Source organism: Rhamphochromis longiceps, linkage group LG13 (assembly GCF_057381845.1).
Source record: "Rhamphochromis longiceps isolate RC_006_pf linkage group LG13, R_longiceps_female_GT1.1, whole genome shotgun sequence".
Classification (NCBI taxonomy): domain Eukaryota; kingdom Metazoa; phylum Chordata; class Actinopteri; order Cichliformes; family Cichlidae; genus Rhamphochromis; species Rhamphochromis longiceps.
In genome coordinates, this window is record NC_140569.1 from 38,308,594 (window position 1) to 38,333,339 (window position 24,746).

Here is a 24,746-nt window from a genome sequence, read left to right on the forward strand (position 1 = left end):
CATCTGCCCTGAACAATGTGAACCATGATTCATCCGTGAAGCGCACACCTCTCCAACGTGCCAGACGCCATCGAATGTGAGCATTTGCCCACACAAGTCTGTTACGGCGACGAGCTGGAGTCAGGTCAAGACCCCGATGAGGACGACGGGCATGCAGTTGAGCGTCCCTGAGACGGTTTCTGACCGTTTGTGCAGAAATTGTTTGGTTGTGCAAACCAATTGTTCCAGCAGCTGTCTGGGTGGCTGGTCTCAGACGATCTTGGAGGTGAACCTGCTGGATGTGGAGGTCCTGGGCTGGTGTGGTTACACGAGGTCTGCGGTTGTGAGGCCGGTTGGATGTGCTGCCATATTCTCTGAAACGCCTGTGGAGACGGCTTATGGTTGAGAAATGAACATTCAATGCACGGGCGACAGATCTGGTTGACATTCCTGCTGTCAGCATGCCAATTGCACGCTCCCTCATTGCTTGTGGCATCTGTGGCATTTTGCTGTGAGACAAAACTGCACATTCCAGGGTGGCCTTTTGTTGTGGGCAGTCTGAGGTACACCTGTGCACTACTCATGATGTTAGATCAGCATCCTGATGTGGCACACCTGTGAGGTGGGATGGATTATCTCAATATAGCAGATGTGCCCACTACCACACATTTGGACTGATTTGTGACCACTGTTTGGGAGGGATGGTTATATTGTGTATCTGGAATGAATTTTAGGTCTCTACGTCCATCCCATGGGGAATGGGAGCAGTAACAAAGGTGTTGGGTTTATATTTTTGTTGAGTGTAGTTAAAACTGCACACACTACACAAAAGTACAGGGTAACTGCATAAAACTGCAAACTACATAAAAGTACACATCAACTACACACTCCAAACACACTGAATGTCACACATCTCTTGTGTCTAAACACTCTCTCACCGCTGTCACTCCTAAAACCTTTCCTTCTTCCTAAACAACCAATTGTCACATGTTGCCATATCATTTTGTGATTGGTTGACATGGTACATTTTTCCACCAATAGGAAAGCGGTGCTTTTTCTTTCTTTTATTTGGTCACAAGCAGAGAGTGCCGATAGTATTCAGCAAAAAACATCAGGTATATTTTTGATCATGACTCTGGTTTTTCGTGTCCTATCAACACAACTTAAAAACTTGTATATAGTTTGAAGTCCGCACTTAGACTTTAAACTTGGAGACTCGGGTTGGCTGCATCTTGTTGCAAAGTCATCTTAAATTGGTCGTGTGATTTGGATGTGCCGACGCGTCCGTCGAGCCCAGAGGGTTAATAAACTTTTAAAAGCAGAACTCACAAATACTTACAAATATGTAACAGCATAACTAAAAAAACATTAACAGACAGGTTAGGGTCTCACATTCTCAGGTAGAGCCTTGGCAAGCTCGCTGTGAGCCATCGGTCTGATGGACAGCAGGTGGATGATTTCTCTTCTGACCTCATCGTAGGGCTCCACCTGGCCAACGCCCGCCACGTACCGCTCACCTGTAACACACATGCAGAGGCAGTGCTAATGTTGCACCTGGACAAGGCGACCTCTCTGACTCATTTTCAGAGGAAACAAACTCACCGACCACCATAATGATGAGATGAAGCATCTCTTCGATGAGAGTGTTCTGCTGGACCAGGTCCTGAAACACAGGACAGAGTGGGAGGAGTCAGTCATACACCTGTAGCGTTTAACTCGAAAGATTCAACATTGCAAATGGATTTTTGAGGACTTGAATCCTTCTTAAAATCCTTCCCAAATCAAAAACCCTGGATTAACGGAGATGTTCGCGCGGCACAGAGCACCGCCTTTGCCTCCGCGAACACATCGGACTACAAACACGCACATTACCAACTCCGGAAGATGATCAAAGCAGCCAAACGTGAGTACAGGGACAGGGTGGAGCAACAGTTTGACAACCCTCGGAGTATGTGGCAGGGACTAAACACGATCACAGACTTTAGAGGGAAAACCAGCACACCGCAGACCACGGCCTCTCTGTGTGAGGATCTAAACGTATTCTACGCTAGATTCGACACAGCGAACACCATGAGACCGGACAGTGTGCGCACCGCGGATGACGTCAGTGCGCACACTGTGTCTGAGGAGGATGTGCGGAAGTGCTTCAGGAAGGTGAACGCACGCAAAGCTACAGGTCCGGACGGGATTCCCGGCCGCGTCCTCAAGTCATGCGCGGCTCAGCTGGCTGGAGTGTTCACGCACATCTTCAACCTTTCCCTCTCTCTGTCTGTAGTCCCAGCCTGCTTCAAAATGGCCACCATCGTCCCTGTACCCAAATCCTCCACCATCTCCTCATTGAACGACTGGCGACCTGTAGCCCTGACCCCCATCGTAAGCAAATGCTTCGAGAAGCTGGTCAGGGACTTCATCTGCTCTGCACTACCCGACTCACTGGACCCTCTACAGTTTGCATACCGCCACAACAGGTCCACTGATGATGCCATAGCCCTGACACTACACACTGCCCTGTCACACCTGGAGAAGAGAGACACGTATGTGAGAATGCTGTTTGTAGATTACAGCTCAGCATTCAATACCATCGTTCCCTCGAAGCTGGACAGGAAACTGCAGGATCTAGGACTGAGCAGCTCCCTCTGCAGCTGGATCCTTAGCTTCCTGTCTGACAGATGCCAAGTGGTCAGACTGGGCAGCATCACCTCATCCCCCATCACACTGAACACTGGTGCTCCACAGGGGTGTGTACTGAGCCCTCTCCTGTACTCACTCTACACCTACGACTGCACAGCCACTAACAGCTCCAACATCATTGTGAAGTTTGCGGACGACACTACAGTGGTGGGTCTTATCACCAACGGTGATGAGACGGCTTACAGGGAGGAGGTCAGCGCCCTGACCCACTGGTGTCAAGACAACCATCTCACCCTCAACGTCGCAAAGACAAAGGAGTTGATAGTGGACTTCCGGAGGTGCAGAGAAGTACACACCCCCATCACCATCAGCGGCGCTGCTGTGGAGAGAGTGAGCAGCTTCCGGTTCCTTGGAGTACATCTGGCTGAGGATCTTACGTGGTCAGTACACACAAACAAAACAGTGAAGAAGGCGCAGCAGCGCCTCTTCTTTCTCAGGAGACTGAAAAGATTCGGCATGAGCCCCCGCATCCTCAGGACCTTCTATCACTGTGCCATTGAGAGCATCCTCACTGGATGCATCACCACCTGGTATGGCAACAGCACCGCCTACAACTGCAAAGCTCTCCAGACAGTAGTGCGGTGCTCTGAACGGATAATTGGAGGTGAGCTTCCCTCCCTCCAAGACATCTACAGGAAGCGGTGCCTGAGGAAAGCGGGGAGGATCATCAAGGACTCCAGTCACCCCAGCATAAACTGTTCAGACTACTTCCATCAGGAAGGAGGTTCTGCAGCATCCGGTCCCGTACCAGCAGACTGAGAGACAGCTTCTTCCACCAGGCCATCAGACTGCTGAACACGTCATAGACACCTCAGCTTCACTACTGGAACTTTAACATTATGCACTCCATACTGTACAGTAATGCCACTGTTTTGCACATGTCTCACTCTGTATATTTTATATATTTTATTTATTGTTTACTATTTAATTTGTAAAATATGTGTACACACACACACACACACACACACACACACACACACACACACACGTAGGAAAATATTTAGTATACACATCCAGAAATGCATACACTATTATATATTGTACATATATTTATTAGTTTCAGATGTAGCCATTCTTGTATTTTGCTTGTTTACATTATTGTATTTGCACAACTCTGTTGCTTGTGAAGCTCGCACACATGAATTTCACTCACATGTGCTGTACCAATGTACCTGCACATGTGATGTGACAATAAAAGTGATTTGATTTGAATGTCAAACACGACGTAATGTGAATGTCTGACCTGCAGATGTGATTCTAATTTCTCGTTACGTGCAAATAAACAGACAAGTCAAAGCGACCTGCTGCAAAATCTGACTTCTTGTCTGTTCATGCAGGTGTCTGAATTTAATCTGCTGCAGCTTTGCATCACCTGACGCTGCAGGAGCTTTAACATAACAATCTTTGGAAATGTATCTGTGTCGAGGGTGGGGCGGATAAGCTTAGCAGTAAAATCATGGCGTCTTGACAACAGAAGAGGACTGACCTTGTTGGCCTCTCTGTATCTTTTCCTGATGTCAGCGGTGCTGAAAACGTGAAACACTTCAAATCGACTCAGAACAATCATCAGGAAGTGGTTTGGATCCATCATGGACGCCCCTGCCTGCACCCAACCAAAAACAGCAGCAAGCATGAGCAGAGAGTCTGCACCAACGCTTCACAGAGGCATTAGTGCTGTTGAATCAGCACTGGTAGAATAAGTGGAGCGTCAGTAGAGGCGAGTTGTACCTGTAGCATGATGATGTCTTTGTCGAACATCTCGACTCGACACTTTACATTGTGGTAATAATAAATCTGAAACAACAAACAGCAAAAAACTTAGCTAATCAGCATTGATCTCTTCAGCATAGATTAACAGGTTAGAACTCACCTGATTAATCAGTGAGAATCCGTTCCTCCTCCACATCCCAGCATGCACCTGGGCACAGAGCACCAGGCAACGGAGGGGGAGTTCGATCAGAAGGGGGGGGCTTAGTTCACCCTGAGGGACACGTGGCATCAACAATCAATGAATCAAACTGGTTGGAAAATGGCGTTTCCAATCAGGGATCAATAATAATCTGTTACTGACCAATGGGAGCTGCTCAGGGAAATGAGACGCCACCTCTGTTCTGCTGAGGAGGATGTGCAGACCTGAGGAGGTGATTGATACAACTTCAAACAGGACGTGGAGACAGATGGTGTGACTTTTAAAATGTGTGTGTGTGTTTACCTGCCAGCAGCCTGCAGACCGGCAGGTGTATGGAGACTTTTTCCTGAGACACCTGATACCTGAATGTTTCCACGCTGTGGCCTGCCAGGCTCAAGCTGATTGGCTGCTCACCATCTGGAAGGCTGTTATGACAGTGACTGAGAGCGCTCAGACACTTCTTGTAGGCCTCGATCAGCACACGCTCCTGACACACACAAAGGAGCAAAGAAAAGGCTTGGATGGCTCACTCAATCAATCTGTTTATTTAAAACTGATCAGATTATTGATCCAGAAAACAAAAAATAAACTGTAGGAACATAAAAGGTAACATTTGTAATGTTACATGTAGCGTGTTCAGTGTGTTGTCTCACATCAGTGGAGCACCATTCCTGGATCATCGTGATGATGTTTGTCAGCTTCATCTGCAGCGTGAACGCCGCCTCCCACTCAGGCTCCATCTCAATATGCTGCCCCACCTGTCTCACCACTGGGTCCATGCCCTGCAGGGAGGTGGGTTCACAGACAGACAGGCTCAGAGATGTTCGGGCTGCACCTGTACAGGTAAACCTCACACTGTCTCCATGTTACCTGCATGCACTTGAGCAGCTCCAGAAAAGCGTAGAAACCTTCTAGAAACTTGAGTCTGAGCTGATCGCTCCACTTGGACGGAGGGCTGATCAGGACATACCTGCATGTAGAAGCACTGGTTACACTGACAGGCCTGGTTTTATCATAAAACACGACACACACCCACAGCGTTTACACTTGTGAAAGAAGATTCATCAAGCTACAGAACAGGATTCATGGGTACCCTGCATACACAGTGTAGGGTCATCGCACAAGAACCAGTCTCTGTTTAGTCTCCAACTAACCTCTAACTGGCTCTTCATAACCTCTAACTGGCCCTTAACCTCTAACTGGCCCTTAACCTCTAACTGGCTCTTCATAACCTCTAACTGGCTCTTCATAACCTCTAACTGGGGCTCACTTGAGGTCACCAATGAGGCTCTGGACTCTCCCGAACTTGAAGGCCTGCTGGGCGGTGTAGCGGTCGAACTGGAAGCGCCCCTGCGGGTCTCTGTGGCGGAGGTGATCCACAAAGGTCCTGATGATGGTGGTCATCAGGTTCTCCTCCACCATCAGCATCCGGGCCTGCAGAACATTTGAGACCCACACACCAACACACACACACCCCCACACACGTACAGACGTGTCGTTCCTCATGTTCAGTGTTGGGCCTGTTATCATTTCGATCTGTGTTTCTTTGCTTGTGACATTTATTTTGGTGGATTCTGAAGAACTAAACTTTAAAGGTGATTGATCTGATTATTATTAATACTATTATTAATACATAATATATTAATAATAATTATATCTGTTATAATTATTGATTATCAACTAATCAGCTTTCAATGAAACTTCAGGGATGACTTTAGATCATAACATTTTTTCAGTGATGTCTGACATCTGTTCCACCTGAGGGTGAAGCACCCACTTTAAACAACTCAGCCGGTGGGATGACATCTACTCCGGCGGCAGCCACCTGAACTCACCAGTGACGGTACGGTGAACATTTGCACTGACAGGTCAGTGATGGAGAACTCACGGCCGTGGTCGTCTTTCACATAGTCGTTCTGCAAGCGTTCGTAATTCTAGCAGCGGGAGAGAGAGGGGAACACAGAGAGAGAGAGTTGTGTGGAGGTGCAGGAGGAGTACTCACCATGGTCGGGACGGTGAAGAGCTGGACAGACAGCGACGTCACTGACACCACTCGCTCGTGGTCGTCCTCCATAAAATCTGTCTGTAGGCGTCTGTAGTTCTGGAGGGACGACATTTCACCTCTGGGTCAGAGGTCGCTGCTGTCCGCCCAACACCCCACCACCACCCACACACTGACTCCTTTAAAAACCTGTCGCTAAAACTCTGATATTTTTAAGACAGCTCACAAAAGAAAAGTGTATCAAGACTTCTGTTAGTTCTGTAAACCTGACCTTAACACAGCACATGCACAGCAGCGACTGGTTCTTTAATCAAGATCAGCAGCAGCTTTAGGCAATCAGCTCAGCATGACCCATTTTAAATTATTTGTTTCCCACCTGAGGGTTATTTTCAGTCCGAAGACCGATTCCTGTGAATAATATGTGGACATACGTGCTTTGATCACTGAAGTCTTTCTGTCAGTCGACTTTTTAATGATTCATTTTCTAGCTGAGTGATCACCAGCATCTTTAACTTCAGTGAATTTTTATCCTGATATATCATCCTATCCTTCTTCAAATTGAGAACCACCAGTCTGCCAATCCAGAGGTACTGCCCTACATCTCCATGCAACACTGTAGAGACGTGTCCAACACAGCCCTACAACATCTGAGCCTTCAGAAACTCACAGCAAACCTCATCCACCCCAGGGGCTCTGCCATCAAGGAGTCGTTTACCTGCCTCAGTGACCTCGCCTCCAGTGATGGATGACTCACCACCCCCATTTGCTGCTTCCTCTACAGAAGTTGTATCAGTGGGATTAAGGAGGTCCTGGAAGTATTCCTTCCATCGTCCAACTATATCCTCAGTCAGCAGCGCTCTACAGTGCGGGTAGAGCGCTGTAGAGCGCTGCAGTTTGCCAGAATCGCTTTCAAGGAAAGTCATTGACCTTACTGAACTCCTCCCACACCCAAGTTTTTGCTTCAGCCACTGTCTGAATAAGTGTTCCGCTTTACCTTCCGGTACCCATCAGCTGTCTGTGAAGTCCCGCAGGCTAACAAAGGCCAATAGGATTGTTCTTCAGCCTGATGGCTCAGTTGGAAGTAAGAGTTCAAGAGCTCACGGACTGTGCCCGGCATTCACATTGCACTCTCACTATATGTTTAAGTGAGGCAAGCCTGTCCACAGTCCTAACCTACAACCTGATCCAACTCACCACCAGGAGGTGATCAGTTGACACCTCAGCAGCTCTTTTCACCCGTGTATCCAGAATATACACCTGCAGATCCGATGATACGATTACAGCATCGATCATCAACCTAGGGTGTCCCTGCTGCCATGTGCATTTACAGACGCCCTTTGAACATGGTGTTTGTTATAGACAAGTAACAGAACACCACTTGAGATCAGACCAGGCAGGCCGTTCCTCCTAATGACGCCCCTCTAAGTCTCACTGTCAATTGCTCATATGAGTGTTGAGTCTCCAGATGGAGCACCTCGAGCACCCCACCCAAAGACTCCCCAACCTGAAGGTGTCTGGTCTACTGGGAAAAAATCCAACATACAGGGCCCAAGATACCCACATCAACACACTGTCTCTTACCAAAGGCAACTCCAGACTGGAACAGAGTACAGCCCCTCTCTAGGAGACAGGTTCTAGAGCCCAAGCTGTGTGTTGAGGTGAGCCTGACTATATCTAGCCGGTACATCTCAACCTCGCATACTCCTTCTCCACCAGAGGGATGATGTTCCGTGTCCCGAACGCCAAACTCGGGGATCGATCGGTCAGGATCTCTTGCCATTAGCACACACTGCACCAGACCTCTACGGCACCCCATGGGGCTGGTGCAGGCCTACGTCGGGTGTCGGGTGCACCCAGCCGGGCCTTTTGAGCTAAGGCCTGGCCACCTGGCGTTCTCCCATTGGACACACTTCCCAGGCCTGGCTCCAGGACGGGGTCCCAGTAACCGTATCCCAGGCAGGGTGAACTCCCTTGTTGTTAAACTCATAAGGGTCTTTTGAATATCTCTTTGCCTGGTTCCTGACACAGGACCAATTTGCCATGGGAAACCCTACTAGGAGGCAAAAGGCCCTGAGAACATAGCCCCTGGGTTCCCTAGGACAAACAAACTAGTCTACCACACTAAGACAGCAGTTCATGGAGGGGTTAATGTGAGTTATGGCGCTCTTTGACAGGACACACTTTCCAAAGAGAGAAAAACCCCAAATTAATGAGATTTATGGTTTATTTTTGGCAGCGTAACCCCTTTTCTCTGTTGTTTTTGTCTGCTACATGAGCATGAAGGCTCTACACCTCAGGGTTGCTCTGTTCTACTTTGTGATGTCTTGTTGTTACATGTTTTGTTGTTTATATGACACTGTTTAGTAAAGTCTGTTTCAATGAACAAAGTTCACTCCAGAGGATCTTTTTGAGTACTTTGATTTATTTGGATCTAAAAATTCAATCGACACACGACTGGCTGGATGAAGTTTTTCATTTTAGCTGTAAACAAGCCAACAAGGTCATGTGGTGAGGTTTTAGGCTGTTGCACTGAGGAAACAGATGCTGCCAGGGAATCACAGATCATCGAGATTCTACTAGCATAAACCCCCCCAGACTATATAAAGCTCCACAGCTGTCATGGGTGTTCCGATCAGGTATATACACTCACCAGCCACTTTATTAGGTATGCCTGTTCAACAGCTTAATGCAAATATGTAATCAGGCAATCACAGGGCTTCAGCTCAGTGTATTCAGACATGTAGATATCAGACGAGCTGAAGTTCAAAATGAACATCAGATTAATGAAGGAAAGTGATTTAAGAGACTTTAAGCGTGGGATGGTTGTTGGTGTTTCAGACTGCTGATCTGATGTCATGTTCCCACCAACCATGTCTTAAATATGACAGTGAGTTTGCTGTATAAGGGCCTCCACGGTCAAAGATCTCAGTGCAGCAGAGCTCCTCTGTGCTCAGATGGAACAGAAGTTCTCATCATGCCGTGTCCACATGGACCAGCCTCTCTGAGTGTTTCCAGCAGCTTACCAGCCGTGAAGAATTGAAGCAGCTCTTAAAGAAAAAGGAGAACCAACCAGTACCAGCAAGGTGTACCTAATGAAGTGGCTGGCGGGTGTCAGGTATACTGCACAGGTGTGTTACCTTGGCAAATTGGATGGCAAAGATCTTCTTGTACTTGAGGTCCATGAGGAGGCTGTTCATGAGTAGCTGGTGATAGATGTTCCTCGCTCCTGCAAACATGACAGATCAGCTGACCTCAACTTGCTCGCATTTACTTGCAGCTCATCAACTCGCACACCATGAACAAACAGATCAAGGAGACTGCCATGCATCCAAACTTCAGCTAGTTAGAGTGCCTGTCAGTCACATTCAGCGCCAATCGAGAGTTTAAGACCACTTGAAAAATGGCCAAAAATCCTATTTTGCATTGTTGGATCTTCCAAGTTCCAAGTAGAGCTTCAACATGCAGAAACGGGAGTGAGACATAACATGCTTTGAGCATGCAGTTTACTAAAAACAAAACTTATACCAGGGGTCTGCAAACTTTAACACCTAAAGAGCCACTTGGACCCGGTTTCCACGCAAAAGAAAACACTGGGAGCCGCAAATACTTTTTAAAATCTAAAATGAAGATAACACTGTATATATTGTTTGTTTGTTTGTTTTTTTAACCTTTATGCTTTGTGTGAACAACTAAAGTAAGTAAGTAAAGTTTATTTATTAAGCGCTTTTCACAGACAGGCACTCACAAAGCGCTGTACACAAATATTAAAATAAACAATACAATCAACAGACATTATACACAATGTAAAAGATCAAATGTAAATAATGTAAAGAATATAAAATACGTACAACAAAAGGCTTGTTTGAACAGAAAAGTTTTTAACTGCTTTTTAAAAGAATCCACGGAGCAACTAAGGTGTGTTGCTTATGAAATCCATGAAGTGCTACAGAGAAAATTACCTTTTATTCATGTAATTAACACATTTTGAACTCTTAAAGAAATATAACAAAAGGAAAGCTGAACTAAAATGATCCAGCAAACAAAAACTGTTGTGAGCCGCCCCGCTCATATCGCCTTTGGGCTTTTGGAGCCTTGACCTGACTTTTAAAAAGTAATTGGGAAAAAAAGCTCTATGCTGCTAAAAAAAAATAGATATTTGCAAAATTCTGCTTAAATATGTATTTACCTGGTTAATGTGTGTGGCGGGGCGTGGTCTGCAGCGCCGCTGCAGGGGAGGTGGACTGTAGCGTTGTCCTGCTGATAAACCCAGTGTTTATCACACAGATGAGGGCCCTCAGTCACGAGGACGCTCTCTGCAACATCTGGACATGGCCAGCAGCCATTTGCCACCCCTGCACCTCCTGAAGCTCCGTTGTTCCATTGAAGGAAAAAGCACCCCAGATCATTATGGAGCCCCCTCGCTGTAGGTGTAGTAAACACCTCAGGTGAGACCTGCTTATCATGGCAGTAACACTGCAAACCATCAGGACCATCAAAGTTACATTTGTTCTCATCGTCTAAGGAGCTTGGAAAGAAAAGTGTCTGGACTTCTGGAAGTTGCTTGAAGACGTTTCACCTCTCATCCGAGAAGCTTCTTCAGTTCTAGGGTCAAATGGTGGAGAGTCCCAGATTTAAGCCCTGTGGGAGTAACCCCCCGAGAGGGGACAATGGACCCCCTAATGATCCTCTACCTAATCACATGAGCCAAGGTGTGAAAGAGGCTCATGTGATTAGCTAGAGGACCTTTCAATGTCCCATGTTTGGTCAAAACGGTCAGTTCTGTGGCGTCCATGGAGACGAGGCCTCTGAAGACGTGTTTTGAGGCCGTCTGATGGTTATGGGGCTGCAGTCGGCACCAGGAACGGCCTTAATTTGGGTCGAGGGTTATCCAGTGTCTCGACGGACAGCCAACTGGATCCTCCGGCTCAGTGCTGATGACATTTGTTTGGGTCTTCCACTTGACTTTTGTTCCATAAACCTCAGGATCATTTCAGGAATTCCAAATAACTGTCTCACTGCGTCCCACCTCAGCAGTGACGGTGCTGTGAGAGACCATGCTTATGCAGTTCAACAACCCGACCCCGTTCAAAAAGGGAACATTTGTTTGCCTTTGCCATCAGAACATCATGACAGTGTGACTACCTGACAGGAAATGACAGTGAATCCACATTTGTGCCCAGATTTGTCCTTTTAAAGGCATGTGGCCCGAAACTTTTGATCAGCCGTAAAACAGCCCGTTTCAGTTTGTGTTGTTTTCAATAAACTGCATGCTCAAATGTTTTGTCTCAATCACATTTCTGCATGTTAAAGCTCTAGTTGGAACCTGGTGAAGATCCAACCATGCAAAATATGACTTTTGGCCACTTTTCAAGTGGTCTTAAACATTTAATTGGGACTGTATCTCTGCTGTGTGTCTTTGAAGGACCAACTCACAGATAAACACAAACTGTTTCACATCCGTTGGCTTCACGACCGTGGCCGTTCGAGCACCATATGACTAGCAGCGGTACGTGCGGTTACCTTTCCACATCTTGGAGTCGTTGAGCATCAGTCGGTCGACAAGCGAGGAGTTCTCTCCCTCTGGACCTTTCTGCAATCCCACCTGACACAGGATCCTCCTCAGGCCATCTAAAACACAGTGCACAGTCACCACATGCAGCAGCAGAGACACACACAGAGGAATTGTGGGTAATGAAGTCCACACGTACCAGAGTACTGAATGATCTGACCCAGCCAGCTCAGAGCCTTCAGAGCAAAACACTGATGAGCAACGACAGACGAGTGCATCACCTGAACCCGGAGAGGCTTTGACTGACGGCTGGTGTTTCTCTGAGGGGATAGGATAGGAGGAGGAGCAGAGAAGGAGGTGATGGGGATGTAGGAAGAGGAGGAGGTGAGACATTCTTTGTTTTCTTAAATTGTTGTGATGAGTAAAACCAGAAGGCAGTGAATGTAAATGAGTGCGACATTGAACGTCCCTGAAGCAGGCACCGTCAGCACCCCCCCCACATCAGTTCAAGACTTCCTGTCATTTACCAAACTTGGAAACACTCACCACAATCACGGACTTGGCCTGTTCACAGAACTGGAAGTCTCCATACCGAACCGACTTCCTGCCCTGCGCGCGCACGCGCACACACACACACACACACACACACACACAAAACAGATTCTTAGAATAATCACCAGAACATGAAAAACAAGAAGCTCCTTGTCACATTTCTGAGTTCCTATAAGCGTGTTACTGTGTGTGTGTACTGACATCTCGATCCACCGTAGTGGCGAAGCTCACGGCCTCCTTCTGGCTGCAGCTGACAGCTTTCTGCAGCGTGTAGATCACCTGCTCGTACGTGTGCACTTCATCATTGAACAGCATGCAGTAGTAGGTGTCCTCTCGCTCCCTGCAGACACACACACACACACACACACACACACACACACACACACAGTGTGAACGCTGCAGTATGACGTGTTTACTGTCACGTGTCTCAGGTAAAGGTAGAGTGAGCCTACGGTGGCTGCAGTCCTGTGGGGAGCAGGTCCTCGTGCTCCCAGGTCAGCAGGTCGACGGCATACTTCAGGATGATGAAAAAGACACTGAACGCACGGCCGACCATGTCAGTGGGTAGCTGAGCTACGGGGTCCTGGAAGGACAAACAGCACAGAGTGAGCACTCTGAGAGACAGGGTTACCATCCTAAGCCAGCTCAGTTCACACCAGCCTCTAATCAGTCTCTCACACTCAAACCACAGCTGTGAAGTATGTCTGTGAAGGTTCTCAGTCATCCCTGTCATCATAGTCTAAGAAAGAAAAAGGCATCTGGACTTGTTTAAGTTGCTTGAAGACGTTTCACCTCTCATCTGAGAAGCTTGTTCAGTTCTAGGGTCAAATGGTTTTTCTTTCCAAGCTCCTTAGACCACAGCTGTGAAGATCCTTCTTCCTTCCATCCAACACCGAGTAAAACAACCCACGATTACTGCCACTCAAAAATAAAAATAAAATCCAAACTACAGGATCCAGGGAACGGAGGAAATATTTGCATGGCTGCTTTTAGATTCTCTGAAAAGACGCTTAGGAACCTCCTCAAATAGGAACCTCCTTTTAATGTTTTAGTCGGGGAGCTCTCAGAGGACAACTTATCAGCGCTCAGGTCTGCTGAAAGTGAATAAGTAAGTAAAGAAATTTTTATACAGCACCTTTCAAGATAAAATCACGAAGTGCTTCACAGAAGCTAAAACATAAAAACAAAAATCAACCAAAAGCAAGTTTAAAAAGATGAGTTTTTAGCTGTTTTTTAAAAGAGACCACTGAGTCCACAGATCTCAGGCTCAAAGGGAGAGAGTTCCACAGTCTGGGGGCCACAGTTACAAAAGCTCTGTCGCCTTTTGTTTTCAGCCTCGTGTGCTCGACAACCAGCAAGCCCTGATCACATGACCTCAGAGACCTGTGGATGTACGGATGTAAAACATCACTGATGTATGTTGGTGCTTGTCCATGTAGAGCCCTGAATGTCAAAATCATAATCTTAAAGTGGACTCTGAATATTATGGGGAGCTAGTGCAGCTATATCAGCAGGGGTGTGGCATTACTTGGAAGGCTTGGTCTGAAGCTTTGCTGCAGCATTCTGAGCACCCTGCAGATATTTCAAAGAGGCATTACATAAACAGGTGAACAAGGAATTACAATAGTCCAAACGAGATGAGACAAATGCATGAATGATTATTTCCAGTTCAGAGCGTGACTCAATGGTACTCAGCTTAGCAATGTTTCTTAAATGGTAAAAACAGGAGCAGACCAGAGATTTAACATGAGCCTCCAAAGTCAGAGCTGAGTCAAAAGTTACATCAAGGCTCCTGATAGAAGGTTTGGCAAATGAAGCAAGAGGGCCTAAATTTTCCACTACCAAGGGCACAAATTTATCAGGAACACAAACAAGGACTTTAGTTTTCTCCTCATTAAGTTGAAGAAAGTTATCAGCCTCCAACCTCTCATGGAGTCTATGCACCTATGCAAGATCTGTAGTTTGGAAACATCATGTGGCTTAAAAGAGATATACAACTGAATATCATCTGCATAGCAGTGATACGAAATGTCCTTGTGCTAAGAAGGTCCTGAAGAGAGAGTATATACAACAAAAAACAATAAGGGTCCCAACACAGAACCTTGTGGCACACCATAGGCAAGACAAGTGGAGGAGGACCTGAACTTAGAGCTAGCCATAGAGAAGGATCGTTCACACAAACAAGACCCCGATATACCCATCCAGCGTCTCAGCCTATGTAACAAAATGTGACGGTACCAAAGGCACAGGTCAGGTCCAACATCAGCAAGACATCAAAATGTCACTGGACACTCTAAAGAAGTGCAGTTTCAATAGAGTGAGCGCTACGAAAGTCAGATTGGAATTTATCGAGAATGTTGTATTTATCTAAATCAGCTGTGAACTGCTTAGAAACAACTTTTTCTAAAATCTTAGCGATGAATGATAGTTTTAAATTTGGTCTACAACTGCTAAGCAGAGAAGTGTCAAGCTTGGGGTTGTTGTTGTTTTTTTTAACAGTGGGTGAATAACAGCATTCTTACAATAAACAGGGACCTGACCAGAAACCAGTGAGGCATTGATAATTGTAAGCACACAGGGACCAATAAACTGAAAGACATTTTTAAACAAAGATCCAGGTAAAATATCAAGAGAGCAGGAGGATGCTTTCATTGAATCAACTAACTTGACAGCTCAGGTAAGGACACAGGTAAAAATCTTTCTAAAATAGCAGGCCTAGCTTGAGTTGAAGCTGACAACAGAGACACAGAAGGAGAGACATTGTTCCTCACATTGTCTTTCTTTGTTGAAAAAGTCAGTAAAGACACTAGCTCTGAGAAATAGGCAGCCCTCACATCTTGAACTGAAGAGTTAAAAGAAACTAAAAGGTCCTTTAAATAAAAGAGATGGACATGCAAACGAGTTTTCCTCCATAAACGCTCAACCTTACGGCAGCAACGCTTTAAACAGCAAATGCTGTCATTTATCCAGGGGGACAACTTTGAAACCGGAGCTAGTCTAGTTTAAACAGGACAAACATTGTCTAAAATAGAAAGACAAAGATTATTAAAAACATTTGTTAATAAATCAAAATTATAGGAAGGTAAGACTAAATAAAAAACATCAGAAATTTTGGCAGCAGTAGAGGAATTTAAGATGCGAGAGCTAACCACATGTTGAACAGGAGAGAGGGACAGATGGAAAGACAAGTTAAAAAGAATACAACGATGGTCCAAAATAAAAATGTCCTCAGTACAAAAAAAATCACTGTTTAAACCTAAAGTATAAACAAGGCCCAGTGTGTGTCCTTTGGTGTTAGTGGGACCAGACACATGCTGTGTAAAATGAAAAGAATCCATGACGCTAAGGAAACCTCTGGCAAAGAGGTCAGAGTCATCGTCAATGTGTATATTAAAATCCCCGACTGTAACCAGTCTGAACAGCTTCAAGGTGGAGGATAAAAAGTCACTGAACACCTTTAAAACTGACCATTTAGACCAGGTAGACGATACACTACAGCACAGTAACACAGATCTTTATCTCCAATTTTAACCAGCTGTAATTCAAATGATGAAAAATGTCGGACCATTACTGAGCGACAGTCAAACCGGCTTCCAAACACTGCAGTGAGATGACCTCCTTGACCGGACGTCCAAGGCTGGCTGATGAAGGAGTACCCGCCCGGGCAAAGCTCGATGAGGGATGAGTACTCACCATCGCGCTGCCAGGTTTCAGTTAGAAATAAGAAATCCAGGTTTTTTTTGGAAAGAATAAAATTGTTCAACAAGAACGTTTTATTTGTCATTGATTGGGCATTAAAGAGCGCCATGCTCTGCGAGGTAGAAGTTGAATCATTAACAGAAATGGCCCAAATTAGGGAACATAAAAACTGAAGCTTTGATCCGCGACCTTTGTAAATTCCACTCACTGTGTGGACAGAAGGCCAAACAACTGGAAAGTCTGTATAAACACTCCTGAGGTAGCATAGTCTCACAGGTCCAGGCCCTACATAATCAAGCAGGGACAAGGAAGAAAAATGCCCCTCCGTACAAACTGTCTGACCACAGGTGACTCAGCGTCGCTTACCAGCTAATCCTCGCTTCAGAAAACTCTAAGTTTCACCTGAACACTTGCTCTCTGGAGAATGACGTGAACATTAAACTGAGAATAATCAAATGGATTGAAACATGCATCGAATACATCGAACAGATGATCGAGGTCAAAGGAGCGACTCACGTTCAGACTGAGCACCGGGGGGGGGGGGGGGGGAACAGACAGATGGGGTCATGTCATCAGCTCTGCTCAATTTGCTTGATTTTCTAATTCTGTTCACGGCAGGAAGGTTTATACTTAACAATAATTTAAAAAACATTAAGTCAGACCGACGGACAGAGCCACAGATGGTTAAGGTGCTAACATACCGTCCACAATGCCGTCATCACACAGAGGCAGCCGTTTGTACCTGCGGGCACTTCACAAAGAGCCACTGTGGTATTCTTCTAAATGAAACATGTTGCCATGCCGACAATATCACGTCACACGCACTGATGACGAGGAGAACAAGCCAAGAGTTTGTCGAGTGTTTATCATATCGCACTGGCCACAACAGACTCATAGAAAATCCTGAGCATTTTCTGGCAGATGTTGAAGGACCTCAGTCGCCTCAAAAAATAGAGACGACTCTGGCCCTTCCTGTAAAGTGCTGTGGTGTTTTTAGCCCAGTCCAGTTTATTGTCAATGTGAACTCCAAGGTATTTATAGTCCTCCACAATGTCCACACTGACCCCCTGGATTGAAACAGGGGTCAAGTGTTTCCTGGTCTTCCTGAAGTCCACGATCAGTTCCTTGGTCTTTGCCACGTTGAGCTGCAGATGATTCTGCTCACACACGTGACAAAGGAGTCGACCACAGCCCAGTACTCTGTCTCATCATCCCTGCTGATGCATCCAACCACCGCAGAGTCATCAGAAAACTTCTGAAGATGGAGGTCTCTGTGCAGTGGCTGAAGTCTGTGGTGTAGAGGGTGAAGAGGAAGGGGGAGAGGACAGTCCCCTGTGGTGCCCCTGTGTTGCTGATCACCTTGTCACACTCACTGTGGGAGACGTACATATTGTGGTCTTCCTGTCAGGTAATCAACAATCCAGGACACCAGAGAAGCATCCACCTGCATCGCTGCTAACTTATCACCCAGGAGGGTCGGCCTGATGGTGTTGAAAGCACTGGAAAAGTCAAAAAACATGACCCTCACAGTGCTCGCCGGCTGGTCCAGATGGGTGTAGACACGATTGAGCAGGTAGATGATGGCGTCCTCAGTTCCGAGACGAGGCTGATAAGCGAACTGAAGGGGATCCAGGTGTGGTCTTACTATGGGTCGCAGCTGGTCCAGGATGAGCCTTTCCAGGGTCTTCATGATGTGAGAGGTCAGTGCCACGGGCCTGTAATCCTGGGGGGCACTGGGACGTGGCGTCTTTGGTACAGGGACGAGGCATGATGTCTTCCACATCACCGGGACCCTCTGCAGACTCAGACTCAGCATAAACAGTTTATGAAAGACTCCACACAGCTGGGGGGCACAGGTCTTGAGGACGAGGGGACTCACTCCGTCTGGTCCAGCAGACTTGCCTGAGTGAAGTCTCCTCATTTGCATCTCAACCTGGTATAGGGCTTTGGAGCGTGATGTCACAGGGGTGGGCGTGGAAAGGATTTTGGCCCGATCTGCCATTTTGGGGGTCTAGCGCAAGTGAAAAGGGAGCGAAGGCACACACAACAGCCATGGTTCGTATTTGCTGTGTGGTCGGCTGCAATGTACGATCACACGACCGGCAAGAGAATAAGGTTGAAAATGGTTTATCTTTTCATTCTTTCCCAACCTGGAAGCAACATGAGGCAGCTCGTGTATCGATGTTACCAAACGAAGGCATCTAGCCTGGATAGCAGCTGTGAGACGAGCTGATATCCAGTTCTCTTCCATCTCCAAATATCTGTTGGTGCTCCATACATTTTCATTCCGGTAAGTTCTAAATATGTTCACTCTTTATAGCCTATTAGTTTTATTTTCGATGCGCTCTGAGCTCATAGCAAATTAGAACAAACATCCTACTGAGTGATTTTGCAGAACTACCTTCTATTTATAGAGTTGCTAATTATTTGGCATTATTGCAGCAAACCAACCTATGAAATGGATGAAACATCGTGACTGGGTTCCAGCGCTACACAAGGGACCTGCTTCAAACATACCACCATGCAAATCAGATTACTTCTTCCATGTGAGGGTGAAGAGGTGACCCTCCTGGATAAGATGGTGAAGGTTTGCTGCGTTTTGGTGAACAGTGTGATAATAAAACCAGGGAAGAATGAAACCTGCTCCTGTTAAATGTTCTTAAGTCTTGTGCTGTTAAAATTGCTGTATTTTTTCAAAAGATACAGTGAATAAAGTAATGTTAGTAGTGGGTGATATCATGTAAACACTCATGATTTTGTGTAAACATTTTGTCATTTGTAAACTATAAATGACATGGATTCTACATTGTAACTGATGTGATGTTCTATAAGGTGGTTTTAATTAAAAAAAAAAAAAGGCAAAAATTAGTTTGTTTCTTTATTCAACTTTTGAACAGTGGGACTCAGTCAGTACATATTCAGTAAATGTACATTATACATATATAGTACATATTCAGTAAATGCAAATTATTTACACAGCAGTGCACTACAGGCATAAATCTAGACCCCTAGATAAAACATTATGGGTCATTCCCACAACCCACAGCTTTACTGTGTTCCAGCAAAGTATCCAATAGCAGTGACGACTCCTCCAAAGTAGCAGGTGGGATTTTTCTGTTTTGAGGACGGCTCCTTTTACCTGTCACTACAGATGGTCTGTTTAGGTTTTGATCAAGAGCCTTTTTTGGGCAGCTGAAGAGGAGACGTCTATCTTATGGCCAACCTCTGGCTGTATCTTGGTCACATTACCCAGCAAAACCCAGTATGCAGGTTCATCTGTAACAGTCCTTGTGCCACAGATAAACACTGTTGCTTCTACATTAAACAGAAGAGCAGGGACATGGCTGCAGGTCTCCGCGACTCCGGCCTTACAGGTGCAGTGGGCGGCTTCAACCTTCCCTGTGATGCTCACAGTGACCCATGGCTGCAATGCTGGTTCATTCAGTCTTTGAGAGTGCAGGACCTGAAACACACACAGACAAAGTTCATTTAAAGACAAGAACTAATGAGCCAAGGCCGACGTAAATGTGTTTTATCTACTTTATCATAAATGTAACAAAGTGTTTAGAAAGTTAGCACATACATGTTATTTTTCATTTCTTTATGTGTCCATCTATAGAACGCTGCAGGTTATAGTGTAAATCTGCCTGCAGAAAATGAACCTAAAGTATGTAATGCAAGGATGTCATCACTTTAGAGATGGAGAAAGCATAAAGTGACAATTATGAATCACTTAATATGATAAGGAGATTCTGCAGGTCATTAATCAATGTATAAAATTAAAATAAAATGTATTTTTAGTGACACAGGACACAAACATGGAAGCAAGATGTATAATTAGGATTATTTATAATAAATATGAATAAATTAGTGCAATTTCTTTAACCATAAAGAACAACAATCCTTCAGGACAATGTCACATCAATGCACTGAACTCACTATGTTATCCATCTAACAGCCTCCACATGTTCTCACTGTAATTTCCCCTCATGAATGAATTTGTGCTGCACTAATGTGAATGTTTGCAGGGAAATCAAACGCATTTCACTCGCAGTACTCAAGCTGACTTACCTTTGTTTGAATGACGACTTGTACGCGCTGACTCCACAGACAAGGTCAGGCTACGTCAGTAGCGGTTGGTCTTCAGGGTTTCTACTCCACGGCCGTATTTCATACGGGTCCACATTTCCAATGCACGCTCTTTTCTGCAAGTACCGCTGCTTCGCCTCTGGACGCAATCGGTCTCTATACAGTTCATTCTCTTTTGAGCTGCTTTTAAGCATCTTTCTTGTAGTCGTCGTTCCAACACAGTGTGTTTGTGTTGATTCGTAGACCCCGAAAATGGCGCTGCGCTCCCATAATGCATTGCGGCGTGACGTCAACTCCAAAGCCCTATTGAGTGAAGGTGATGGGTGGGGTGTCAGGAATCTCACAGGAGGCAACAGCGCCATGTGAAGAGAGAGGCTGGCACAGTGGTGTGGCTCTGGGTTCCAGGCTGACTACAGGTGAGGTTGTGGGGGTGGGAGCAGACACTGTGGTGTCGAATCTATTGAAAAACAGTTTCAACTCGTTGGCTCTATTCTCACCTCCCTCAGCTCCCCTGCTGTTGGTTGGCCTGAATCCAGTGATGGTCTTCATGCCCCTCCACACCTCTCTCATGCTGTTCTGCTGGAGTTTCCACTCCAGCTTCCTCCTGTAATTGTCCTTAGCCTCCCTGATCTTGTCCTTTAGTAACACCTGGACCTTCCTCACCTCCTCTTTGTTGCCCCCTCTGAAAGCCCTCTTCTTGTTGTTGAGGAGGGCTTTGATGTCCTCAGTCACCCACGGCTTGTTATTTGGGTAACAATGAACAGTCTGAGCTGGAACAATGGAGTCGGTGCAGAAAGTTATGTAGCCTGTGATACACTCAGTAAGCCCATTGATGTCCTCAGCGTGAGGCTCACAGAGTGTTTCCCAGTTGGTCACCTCAAAACAGCCCTGTAGTTCTGCTATTGCCTCCTCTGACCACCTCCTAACAGTCCTGGTGGTCACAGGTTCCCTCCTCACAATTGGCACATAGCGAGGGGTTAGGTGAATCAGGTTATGATCTGACCTACCAAGTCAGATCATAACCTGATTCACCTAAAATTCATTTAAAGGCTGTAAGACATATTTAATGAAAATAAGGTAAAGCAACTTAAACACAATTTAAAGGACATAACAGCCATAACTGAAACTTCCAAATGAACATGATGGGTGCCAGACAGACAGAGCCAGAGCAAGACAGCTGGTTCAGTCAAGGTGTCTTTATATACACTGGGACTGGCCTTCTCAGGTGTGCTGCATCTATAATTGGGTCAGCTCCACCTACCTGCAAGAAACAGGTAACAGAAAAACCAAAACACAAGGCCAGCCCACAGCGCAGCTATCTGAACGCTACTCCAACAGAGGTCGATTATCTTGTTAATAATTTCACCTCCTCACTACGTACGACTCTGGATACTGTAGCTCAGGGCTGCCCAATCCCAGTCCTCAAGAGCTACTATCCTGCAGCTTTTAGATGCATCCCTACTCCAACACAGCTGAATCAAATGGTTTGATTACCTCTTCAGCATGCCATCATGTTTGGCAAAGGCCTGATAACGAGCCATTCATTTGATTCAGGTGTGTGGGAACAAGGATGCATCTAAAAGCTGCAGGACGGTAGCTCTCGAGGACCGGGATTGGGCACCCCTGCTGTAGCTCCTGTGAAAACTAAGGTCTCAAATCAGAAGTACCTGACTCTGTGGTATAATTCTCAAACACGTACCCTAAAGCAGATGACTCGTAAGCTGGAGAGGAAATGGCGTGCCCCAAATTCAGAGGATCATCATTTAGCCTGGAGAAATAGTTTGCTGCTTTATAAGAAAGCCCTCCGCAAAGCCAGAACATCTTACTATTCATCACTGATTGAAGAAAATAAGAACAACCCCAGGTTTCTCTTCAGCACTGTAGCCAGGCTGACAAACAGTCAGAGCTCTGTTGAGCCAACCATCCCTTTAACGTTAACTAGTAATGACTTCATGAACTTCTTCACAAATAAAATGTTTTTTTTTTTTTATTACTTAGCTTTTAATAAAGGTTTTACATATTTTTACAACAGAAAAGGAAAACAACAAACAACCGAAAACAACAATAACAAAACAAGCAGTTGACTGAAAAGCACAGCTTTTTCCCACAAAGCAATTCTGGCAGTGAGAACATGACTTTATATTCATGAATTGACAGCAGATCTACAGATGTAAGAGCAGCCTAGGAGAGGCATACAGAGGTTTATATAGATGTATATGTGTGTGTGTATTTATATAGAGTAGGCACAAACAGGAGAAAGAAAAAATAAATTAAATTTAAAAACAAAAAACAAAACAAACAACATTCTAATTTCGGATATATTTCAACCACTTGTACCATCTTGTGGTATAAATATTAGCCTGCAGTCTTAACAAAAAGGTACGTTTTTCCATTTTATGAATCTCCTCAACAACGCTCAACCAGTCGTCCAGAACAGGGGGGTCAGTACAGAGCCACTTACGAGTAATTGCTTTTTTTGCTGCAGCAGTAAGAATCTTCAGGAGATATTTGTCATTGCGTGTTAATTCTTCGGGTAGGTCTCCTAAATAAAATGTTATGACAGGCCGTTGTTTTGATTTAAAGCCTATAGTCTGTTCTATCTTTGATATAACATCTTCCCAAAATTTTTCGACACGACCAGAATATGTGGGTATGGTTTGCAACAGTTTCCCCACAGCTCCTCCAGCATGAAGAATTTCCCCGTGTTTGTTGTTTTGGTGTTATGAAAAATCGTACCAGATTTTTCCAACTAAATTCTCGCCAGTATGCAGAGGATGAGGTTGAACTGGCAGTCTCACACATATTGTCCCATTGCTCAGAAGTTATAACTGAGGACAACTCTCTCTCCCATCTTTCCTTTATATACAGTAAGCTGTTGAGGTTCCCCTACTTTTCAATATGCCCTGGTAGAGTTTAGAGATAACTGACTTGCAGCCCTTATAATATGTTTGTGAAATCAGATTAATTATTTCATTGGGTTGTGTATTAATTTCTTTAGTCACTTTTGAGGATAAATACTGCCGTAATTGTAGGTATCTGAAAAAAAAAATCCCTTTTTCCTAGTTCATATTTTTCTTGTAATGTTTGGAAACTTTGCAGGCCATTCTTATCCAGTATTTTACAGTATACATTAATGCCTTTATGCGACCAATTCTTAAATTGTAAATCCAATTGGTTTGGTTTAAACTCAGAGTCATAAGCCACCCACTTAAGTACTTGAATGTGGTTCCTTAGATTTAGTTCCTTCACTATCTCAAACCAGATAAGCAATGTAAAAGATGTGAAAGGGTTCAGTTCTTTCTGGTGGGCTCTTGCCAGCTTCCGATCTCCTATCAAGGCTTGTATTGGAATGACCCCACACATATTCTCAATGTCTTTCCATCGGGCCCCATAAGTGTCAACATACCATTGTATAATTATTTTGAGTTGAGCAGCAAGGTAGTAATCCCTGAGACTTGGGAGGGAGAAGCCGCCTTTATCTTTATGGAATAATAATGTGCTATATTTAATTCTAGGTTTCCGCCCCCTCCAAATAAATCAAGATATTTGTTTGTCCCAGACATGGAACTGAGATTTGGGGATTTTGATAGGCAGAGACATAAACAGATACAGTAGTCTGGGTAGGACTGACATTTTAATGACCTCCATTCTCGCGCTAAAATCAAAAACAAGTGTTGACCATTGAGTGAGGTCCTCTTTAATCTTTTGGCTCACGGGTTCAAAGTTTTTTTTTTTATACAAGTCATCTAACGATTTAGTCAGCCATACTCCTAAATATCTAATTGCTTTCAGAGACCAATCAACAGAAAAAAATAATAATTTAACCTCATTCAACAGGCTATAGTTAAAACTCAAAATTTGTGTTTTTCCTATGTTGAGTTTTTAACCAGAATACATCCCAAACCTTCCCAGCAAATCTAAAAGGGTCCGGATGGACTGGTCTGGATTCGACAAGTACAAGAGGACATCATCAGCATATAGTGCTATTTTATGTTCTCTTGAATTAACTACGACCCCATGAACACTATTATTTTCTCTTATTGCTTGTGCTAAAGGTTCAATGTAAAGAGCGAAAAGAGTCGGAGACAAGGGACAACCTTGACGAGTAGATCTTTCCAACTTTACACGGTCCGTGACTCGTCCATTTATCTTGATTCTCGCGGTAGGCATTAAATATAATGTCTTAATACTGTTAATGGAGTTTTCAGCAAAACCAAACCTTTCTAAGACCAAGAACAAATACGACCAGCTGACACAATCAAAGGCCTTTTCGGCATCCAGACTAATTAGTACCGCTTTATGATTATTTTCTCTTA

At 45.0% G+C, this 24,746-nt stretch overlaps 1 protein-coding gene across 6 annotated transcripts in view; it reads right to left on the reverse strand.

Annotated features, from left to right (window-relative positions):
• ubr2 (ubiquitin protein ligase E3 component n-recognin 2) overlaps window positions 1–24,746 on the reverse strand; it is a 56,621-nt gene that overhangs the window by 12,774 nt on the left and 19,101 nt on the right. For 3 of the 6 annotated variants that reach the window (XM_085427152.1, XM_085427156.1, XM_085427154.1), the window contains exons 5-21: window positions 13,095–13,225; window positions 12,844–12,982; window positions 12,637–12,699; window positions 12,290–12,410; window positions 12,102–12,209; window positions 9,719–9,807; window positions 6,582–6,680; window positions 5,850–6,013; window positions 5,450–5,549; window positions 5,233–5,361; window positions 4,883–5,066; window positions 4,742–4,803; window positions 4,541–4,651; window positions 4,399–4,464; window positions 4,157–4,273; window positions 1,582–1,642; window positions 1,372–1,496 (exon numbers count right to left, since the gene is read on the reverse strand). In XM_085427152.1, coding sequence (XP_085283278.1) covers window positions 1,372–1,496; window positions 1,582–1,642; window positions 4,157–4,273; window positions 4,399–4,464; window positions 4,541–4,651; window positions 4,742–4,803; window positions 4,883–5,066; window positions 5,233–5,361; window positions 5,450–5,549; window positions 5,850–6,013; window positions 6,582–6,680; window positions 9,719–9,807; window positions 12,102–12,209; window positions 12,290–12,410; window positions 12,637–12,699; window positions 12,844–12,982; window positions 13,095–13,225 — 1,869 coding nt within the window. Of the gene's footprint in view, window positions 1–1,371; window positions 1,497–1,581; window positions 1,643–4,156; window positions 4,274–4,398; window positions 4,465–4,540; window positions 4,652–4,741; window positions 4,804–4,882; window positions 5,067–5,232; window positions 5,362–5,449; window positions 5,550–5,849; window positions 6,014–6,414; window positions 6,514–6,581; window positions 6,681–9,718; window positions 9,808–12,101; window positions 12,210–12,289; window positions 12,411–12,636; window positions 12,700–12,843; window positions 12,983–13,094; window positions 13,226–24,746 lie in introns of all 6 variants that reach the window. The other 3 variants (XM_085427153.1, XM_085427155.1, XM_085427157.1) reach the window with 2 other exon arrangements.